This window comes from Dendroctonus ponderosae, unplaced genomic scaffold (genome assembly GCF_020466585.1).
Source record: "Dendroctonus ponderosae isolate FM_Combo_2020 unplaced genomic scaffold, Dpon_F_20191213v2 Dpon_F_20191213_1, whole genome shotgun sequence".
Taxonomy (NCBI): Eukaryota; Metazoa; Arthropoda; class Insecta; order Coleoptera; family Curculionidae; genus Dendroctonus; species Dendroctonus ponderosae.
The window spans coordinates 3,523,292-3,532,055 of NW_026017110.1; the positions used below are offsets into that span (position 1 = coordinate 3,523,292).

At 35.7% G+C, this 8,764-nt stretch overlaps 1 protein-coding gene across 2 annotated transcripts in view; it reads right to left on the reverse strand.

Annotated features, from left to right (window-relative positions):
* Nucleotides 1-1,585: 1,585 nt before the first annotated feature.
* The window catches only part of LOC109547009, a 9,335-nt gene continuing 2,156 nt past the window's right edge, over nucleotides 1,586-8,764 (reverse strand). For both annotated transcript variants that reach the window (XM_048670587.1, XM_048670586.1), the window contains 9 exons: nucleotides 7,911-8,104; nucleotides 7,619-7,854; nucleotides 5,054-5,298; nucleotides 4,829-5,000; nucleotides 4,591-4,770; nucleotides 3,869-4,129; nucleotides 3,604-3,812; nucleotides 2,332-2,545; nucleotides 1,586-2,278 (listed from right to left, as the gene is read on the reverse strand). In XM_048670587.1, coding sequence (XP_048526544.1) covers nucleotides 1,912-2,278; nucleotides 2,332-2,545; nucleotides 3,604-3,812; nucleotides 3,869-4,129; nucleotides 4,591-4,770; nucleotides 4,829-5,000; nucleotides 5,054-5,298; nucleotides 7,619-7,854; nucleotides 7,911-8,104 — 2,078 coding nt within the window. In that variant the 3' untranslated portion in view covers nucleotides 1,586-1,911. The remainder of the gene's footprint in view (nucleotides 2,279-2,331; nucleotides 2,546-3,603; nucleotides 3,813-3,868; nucleotides 4,130-4,590; nucleotides 4,771-4,828; nucleotides 5,001-5,053; nucleotides 5,299-7,618; nucleotides 7,855-7,910; nucleotides 8,105-8,764) is intronic.

Sequence of the window (8,764 nt, forward strand, 5' to 3'; positions counted from 1 at the left end):
AGAAAGACTGAAATTGGATACCGGCGACGTCTATCGGCCAACTAGCGAACATTCCGATGAGTGTAGTACTATTTCACATAGTGAAAACTTGAAAAAGTTGAAATAAATATGGCGAATGAAAAGTTTTGAAGATTTTCCGTATTTGAATTACATTTATAAAATTTGTTGCTCGCATTGTCTCATTAGCTTGCTATTGAAAAAGTGTACTATTAACTTGTTAACTGAGGTCAAGTTGATGGTAAGTTTTATTTTTGAATCGATCTATACAGGGTGTCCCGTAAGCACATGATCAAAACGATACTGCGATATTCTTTGCCTGAAAAGAAAATGATCTAACATAACTTTTATTAACAAAAATTGTCTGGCTTCTCTGCTATTGACGGCCCCAGTTCTTAAAAAAAATTATCTTTTTGGAAATATCGGGAGAATAGTACGATGTATTTTGGTCAAACTCGATGAAAATTTGTTCTTATGTAAAACTCATGTTTTGGAAGTGGTGGATTCTGGAATGTCGTGGCACAAAAACTACCAGAATTTTTTATTTAGTGGATGAAATCAACTAATTTTTTTTGGTTGGTGCACTAATCACTTATTCACAATTTTGCGCTCTTTGTAAAATCATGTAGCAGTCATAGTTTTTGCGAAAAGAAAATTTCTGGTTTCTTTACAATTTCTAGACTTTCTTAGACAATAACCAATATTGATTGAATTTTGGACAGCCCGTTTTAACATCTAATTTAAAATTTAGAGAAACATATTAAATGCGAAAGTTTTAGATATTAACGTCTAGTTTATTGTAAAATAATACCAATTGATACAGGGTGTCTCAAACTCAAGTGGCAATACAAAGTTACATTTTTTTAAATGGAATCGCGCACTTTTAGTTTTATATTCGAACTATACGCAAAATTACAGTCCTCTTGGATATAAATTTTCTATATTGATCTTCAACTGTTTTTGAGTTAATAAACATTTAAATATTCGGGCATTCAATTTATAAAAAATTAAATTTAGCCAAGCACGTAAATTTGAGACACTCTGTAGCAATTGTTATTATCTTAAAATAAACTATATGTCAATATCTACAACTTTTATCTTTAACAGTTTGCTCTAAATTTCAAATTAGCTGCAAAAACGGGATGGCTAAAGTTCAATCAGTATTGGTTATTAACTCAAAAACAGTTGAAAGTCATTATAGAACATTTATATCGAATAGGCTTAGAATTATGCGAATAGTTCGAATATGCAATAAAAAGTACAATCCATTTAAAAAAAGGTAAGTTTGATATGCCACTTGAATTTGAGACACCCTGTATCAATTGGTATTATCTTAAAATAGACTAGACGTTTATATCTACAACTTTTGTATAAAACATTATTTTTTCTATTAGATGCAAAAAAGGGGTGGCCAAAGCTCAATCAATAACCCTGTATATACATATACAAATTAAAAGTGAAACAGGTATGCTTTTTGCGTGAAAAAGTGTAAAACGCGTGAATCAAATATTTTTTTTTGTAAAATTTATCAAAATTGAGAAGAGAAGTTGGAAAAAAGCTTGAAGCTTAAACCAAGTAAGACTCATTATTCCCATTTTATTCTTTATTGCAAACCGTCGTTATCAATTTACAATTGAAATATTTCAACTAAAATAAGTCTTAGGTACCTACATGAACACATTTTATCAGAACTACATTAGGAATGATTGAATATGCTTTTGGCTACTGATCAATCAATTTTACATGACTTTTGCAAAATCAAACTGTCTTCACTCTTAAAACGATCCTAAACTAATAACAAACAAGCTGATCAACGTAAACGAGCTATCAACATGAACATAACTGAACGGAACCATAGAACAACTATAGCAGTAAATACAAACAACATTTCTATCTCTATTCTAGAACCGAATGCTATTTATGCAAATCTGTGGAACTTCCCGGTAGAGACACCTTCTCTATTTCGCTTTTAATGGCCTGAATAACGCTTATAGCCGGATCGCTTGGTCGAAACCTCCCCTCAGCCAAAACCGGCTCTATAGTCACTTTGGGATGTTTCAAAATTCCGCTGGGTGTTTTGGGAAAGTCTCCAGAGTCTCCTCGTGACAATGTAGCAGCTCTGGAAATCAAACCGGTGCCGATCCGTGGAGCGGCGCTTAAGGGACGAATCAAAGGAGATGGAGCTGAGCTACTCCAAGCGCAACTGGGCTTTGAAGAGGGCGGCTTTGAACTACCCGAAGTTTTGGGTCTTGGTGGCAAGGTAGACTCAATATCTAGTGGCCTATAGAGGATATAATTTAGTGTCTTTTGCTATTGGATGTTGAGGTAAATCACCTGCTATCATTGGCCGAGTGACTCTTCACTTCAATTGCTATCGGCCGGCTTCGGTCATCTACAGGCGAATCTGTAGGGCTGCCCTTTCGGCTATTGCCAAACAAGCTGAAAGTGTCGTCCAGAAGATCGTGAAAGCGCTTCCTCATGCGCGATATGTTGGTGGAAGCTTTCAGTTGTCCATTCAATTCATTGATACCTTGATCAACGCTCACCCCTAAATTGGTAGATTTGAGCTATTGAAAATTGCTTATAAGGAGCTCGTCCGAATGAAGTTAAACAGGAGAATCAAGAAGTTGAATAAAAATTCTCCAGATGTATGTACTCAACTACGCCTGGGTAACACAGTGGATTTTCAGGTGTTCATACAGTGACACCGATACGGCTTGCCGTATTGATACAGCGACACAGCTCGCCACTCTTTTTATATGTTGGGAAATAAAAACAGAATGCGCTGTGTTTCGTGATGTCTAGTGGTTTGTAAGTTCGCTCTAGCGGTGCTTTTAAGCGGTGAAGCGCGTTCAATGTTTTTTCTTTGGTTTTACTGAAGACAGACTCTGACAGAGATCCAAATCCAGAGATTTGAAATTCCAAAAAGAAACAGCCCTTTGAGCTTTTGTTTTCTTTGCAGGCCGGGGCGGAGGCCCTAGAAATGAAGCCAACAACGTGAGTGAGGCCTGCAGGATCGCAGCGAGTCAGTAAACGATGACTGCGAGCGGCAACGTAACGTTTTGAGACCTAAAACAATTTAGCAAAGACTTTTGCAGCTACCACATCTACGTCAGTTTTATCATTTGCACCCTCGGATCCATCCTGAACCTGTTCAACATATTCATCTTGAGCACCAGAACCAGCACCAAAAAGTTGCAATCAATAGGCAGGCATTTGCCTTTTTGCTTTATTGAAATATTGAAATCCCAGATGTTGTACTGGTACCTGCAACCGGCATCCTATGCGAACCATCGACCCGAGATAAATAAGAATTCATCAGTAATCAGTAGACAAGTATTTTGAGCACTTTCGCTCGTGCGGCTTTATAACGTAAATAATCCCTGTCGAGAGGGTCAGAAACCAGATGGTAAGTGCGCGTGGCCTTCACGAACTGCAATTCGAAGTCTGCCATCTTGAATGAAATTAAATGGTGTTGTGTCGTAAGAGGCCAGGTATCGCGGCACATAGACACACAGAGCGGCATTAACACGCAAGTGTCTTAAGACACGTTATTTCCCAGGCCTATACTCAACAGTTCAGATATTAGAAACTATCCAAGTTTACCTTGCTTCAATCGGTCGCAATGTCTATTCCAAACTATCGGACCAATGACACCTGGATCTTCCATAGTTCCAATGCTTCCGTGCCTGATCAACGACTCCGATCCATACTTCCTATCATCTCTAGCTGAAATTCGACCATCATCAGGCATGTCCAAATGAGTGACACTCACTGGCTCCAACACTCTATTCAGTGGCTCTGGCATATTTGTTCTGTACAACAAAAGTGGGTTTACCTTTTATTGCAACACGTTCCTTAGGATTATCACCTTGGAAAGCTCTTAACGCTGGGCATAGACAAGAAGCTCTTAGGGCTCATCACTCCAGGATCCATGTTGGGAGCAAATTCTGGAGATTCATCTTTTCTGGAAAGGCTGCTGTCTGAATCAAATACTTCCTGAGGAAGCTGCCTGGTGGTGTTCACAGGAACGGTTTTGTTCAATGCCGCTCGAGGTCTAGGAGGTTTTTTCGGTGGCGGTTTGTGCTTGGTTTCAATGTTCATCAAGGGAGATATATCCAAAGAACTGGAACTGAAAAGGACGGAATCTCATCAGAGCTAAGAAGGAAATTAATCAGGACGTTAAAGCAAAAGACAAATTATTCAAATTTATTTTAATAAAAGATCTGAGAAGGCATACCGGGGTCAGCAACAAAATTTGAAAAGTTTTCCAACGGTGGCTAACGCTTGCGTTAAATAATAAAATTAAACTTAGCTCAATTAACTGATTGTATGCAAACAAATCGGTCTAGTCGTCAATTGATCTGCTCAAAAATTCGATATCTAAATCAATTGATGTTTATTAATGCAAGCAAATATATGCTTCAGTATGAAGTAATCAAAGCATAAGAACTGATGGTCTGTAATTGACGATCAATTTAGGAATCAATCAAAAATAATTTGTTATTGGAAACAGATTCACAATTTTCTGTGAGCAGTGGCATTTTGTTTAAATTTGGAAGATAAAGTGCCTTATGCTGGAAATATTCATACCTTGAAGAAGTTCCACTAAAAGAGCTTTGGGGCCTGAGTACAACCGCAGTAACATGCTGATCCGCAAAGTTGATATACGTCGGTGAATTTTCCCTGCCTTGTTGTGTTTCACTAGCAGTTTCTTCGTCTTGGACCAGACCTTTATTTTCGTGCCCAACAGCCCTTTCAAATATATGCCGCCTTGAAAACCAATTATCAACTCATGTTCCTTTCATATCAACCTTAAGAGCCAGTTTACCTATTCTCAATACCAACATTCGGCTGGGGTAGGCGTTTCTTCTTGGTGAAGCCCAGAAGCAGAAATGCCAGGATAAGTAGAATCAACAAAAGTCCAATGATGGACACTCCGATCACAAACCATGTATTTTTTGCTTTCGACAACTCTTGCGGCTGGGAAGCTTTSACATAWGCTGAAACCAAGCCCAGTAAAGCCTGCAAGAACTAARCAARCAGCACTACGTACGTTCAGCTTTTATTTCAAACGGATAWCCCAGTTCYTTTACAACTTCTTCATCCGAAAGCAACTTCATATCAGTGGCAGCTGTATGGGCATCCACCGGTTTRCCGAGCATTTCGACATGATAGAGAACTTCAATTTTATCTTCACCATCAATGGTTTGCCTGTTCAYTTCATGAATGTAAACATGAACTGGCTTTTCAAGTACGGCTCTTTTGCTACGTGMTATGCCCAAATGTTGAGCTTGCTGTCTAAAAGAGGAAATTTTTTTTCTAGTCAATTTGATGTCTACRWGGTGTTTGGAAATATTGCATATTTAAAATAAATTAAAATATCAATGGACAATATTTGAGTAAGAGTAAGAATTTTTTGTTTYYGCAAAAAWTYGAGTACAATTTACACAAGTACACTTGTAGTTGGATTTCTATAAAGGTGCTGCCAACTTCAAGTTCAAATTCTTAAGCTATATCGCCTTTAAGGAAGACTTGGAGCTTAGCTTAGCAACTTTCATCGCTTCTTTATCTAAAATGTCCATGAAAGTTTCAACGCTTCGGTAAATTTTAAGACCGTGAAACCATTGGAAATATTTAAAGAAAATTATGAAAATCGTCATTTCTATGACAACATTTACAAAATACTACTTCTCAACTTCCTCCTATCGCTTGGCAGTTGGAAATATTGATAGGAGCGCGTGCAGTTGAGTTAATACGAGTACATTCAGTTTCAGTCACTATTTTCATGGTCAGCCAAATCAGAACTTTCTACAATTTTATTTAAATTGCCATGATTTTCAGATTCAAGTCTCCCGTAGATTGGAGATATTTCAAGTTTTTATAATATCTACTTGTTCTATAGAAAGTTCAAAAGAAACATTTAAAGAAGACGATGAACCGATGAAGTTTTCCCGAAACCTTCATTTCTATGCCAACATTTTCARGATTTTCATRTTAATCTGTTTTCTATAGATCATGTATTTCCAATTTGCTACTTGCCCCCGATTAAAAGCAATAAATATTTAAAACTAAAAAGGGCATGAAGTTATATCACGATATTTCGAAGTTCAATTTTCTACTTCTTAAGGAAAAATGCCGACAATTTTTCTATAGAAAATAAGATGATCGTATTTGTAGATTATAAAAATACATTGATCTGGCCGTTGATCAACAATTACACCTTAAAGGAAAGTGTCCAAAAAATAAATTTTGAAAGATTTTTAGGTCAGCATTTACGATCTTGGTTTTAACCAAAACCAGAGCAGTTATTTTAATGCCAGTTGTGGAGCTTGCGGTGAAGATTCAACTGCTTTACTTCAGTTCCAAAGTTTAAGTTGCTACTTCTTCTCAAATTGCACTTGCAATTATTTAAAATTGCTTCTTGCTCTCGTTAGAAATGTTTAAGATCTTAAAAAGATGTGAGTGGGACGATTGCCGGGTATTAAGTGTATTTCATAGACCGTATAAATTGCGAACTTCAGTTCGCTTCCTATTATAAGTTGGAAATATTTAAAGTAGATCGTGCAGTTGTTCGGAAGCATTCATTTTTCGATCAGCATAGATAAGTAGTTGACAAAAATTTAGGAATTATTACAATTTTTTTTTAAACTTCCACGTTTTACACATATTCCTTTCAGCCAAAGGTACCGAAAATGGTAAGCTACTACCTGCTTCTGATTAAGAGTTGGGCACATTTAAAGAAAACCATGCCATTGCGTGAAAGTTTGTATTTTAGGACCAGTATTTTCGCTGACAAAAATTACAATTTCATGCTATTTTATAGAAATTTTTACGTGGACTCCAAAAAATTCAGGCCGCTACTTGCTCTAGGTTAGAAATTTAGCAGTTGTTTTTAAATATTGGAATTGCGTAAAATCATTCGTTTTAAGCTAAACACCAAGTTAACCAACCTAAAAGTGACTCGATTAGAATGGCCAATTCAGGCTTTTCATATTTAAGTGTTTTCTATAGATGGGGCAAATTTGAAGTTAAGACTTAATGTGTATTAGCCATTGCGAATTTTACAGGGCAGTAGTGTAGTGATCATTTATATTTAGTCCAGCATTTTCATAGTTGCGCAAAGTGTTTGAATTCACTGCAAACCGATTGAAAAATTTGATAGTTTTCATATATGGTGATGTCTGCTACTCATAATTAAACTTTCAGCTTGCTACTTGCTTTTTCAATATTCAATATACAGGGTGTCCCGAAATTAGGTGGCTATTGAATAATTGAAACAGTGAAATCTGCTCTCAAAAATAATATTAATTTTTCAAATAAACATGCATCGAAAGATGCTCCCTAACGGAGCTACGCCTTATTGAAGACGGGCCCAGTAGTAGGGGTTTTTGCACATTATTTCTAAAAAGCTGAACTTCAAAACGTAAGTTTTAGGAACTTTAGTAATTTTGATATAGTGAATATGAAAACTGTCAGAATTTCGTTACAGATTTTTGCCCTAAAATCTGTAAAATAGCCTCTGTTTGAATTGTTGTTTAAAACCGACTTTTCTTGTTGATAAAGTAGTTCATTATCATTCAGAAAGTTGCTTACGTGAATTAGTCACTTAAAAATTTACCTCTGAAATGCTGTTTTATACAAGTTGGCTAAGCTATTTTTGAGATCAATAATCACAGGATCTTTCCCATCACTTTTCAAGACAGTCAGCAGCCAAAATTGTTCCTTGGCAGCGGAAAAATCATCTCCAATATTTCCTGTATCAGCATCTCCACTAAAGGTTGGAGTTGGAGTGATTTCCCCATCGGATGCACTGGTCAGACAGTTTACCGTGCAGTTTGGTGGCCGAGCAGAGGTCTAAAAGTTGCATCTTTCAGCTACCCGAAACCCAGAGAAGACTATCGGAAGCTCACATCGTTTGCTTTCGTCGCAGTATTTTCCACGAAAACCGTACTTATAATAGTTGATGTTTTGTAGACTGTGGAAGGACCTTCAGAGGTCCACACATTCTCTTCGGTAGGCCCATCTCCTGAACCAGTCCAGAAGAAGTCTTCGAGTTTGTAGGATTGTTGGTCAGTGTAATGGGAATTCTCCAAAAAGAGCAATTCTACATAAAACAGGCTTTAAATTGACCAGAAAAGTTATATCTTTAAAAAATTATACATTTATGAACGTGAATCTACGATAATAAAACTTGTAAATTTGCTTCGCCCCTATACCCCAGATAGCACACAAATATTACAGTAATATTTTTTTGCAGTATTTAATATAGGTTGAAGCGACAGATTCTTGAATATTATAACAATATTTCTTATAAATATTTCTTTGACATTTAAATCAAATATTTATTGTTTGTATATGTATTTATTTTATGTATTTGTTTTATGCTAATTAAATATTAGAAACAAATATTTTCTAGATAACATTTAACTAATATTTAAGAAATATTTCTTTTTATTTTGAAATATTTACCGTTAATTGACCAATGAAAATTGAGATAATACGTTCTAAAGTTTGTTCACACTTTTTTAAAATAATATATTAATAACGTTTTGGGTGTTAATGGTGTCATATATAAATACAAAAAGTTTTGGTACTATGCAAAAGTATTCTTAATTTATGTGCTTCATGCTAATTAAATATTAGAAAAAAATATTTTTGAAATAACATTAAAATAATATTTAAAAAATATTTTCTTTTGCTCTGAAATATTTTCTATTCATTGACCAATGAAAATTGAAATATTATGTTCTAAAGTTTGTTCCCA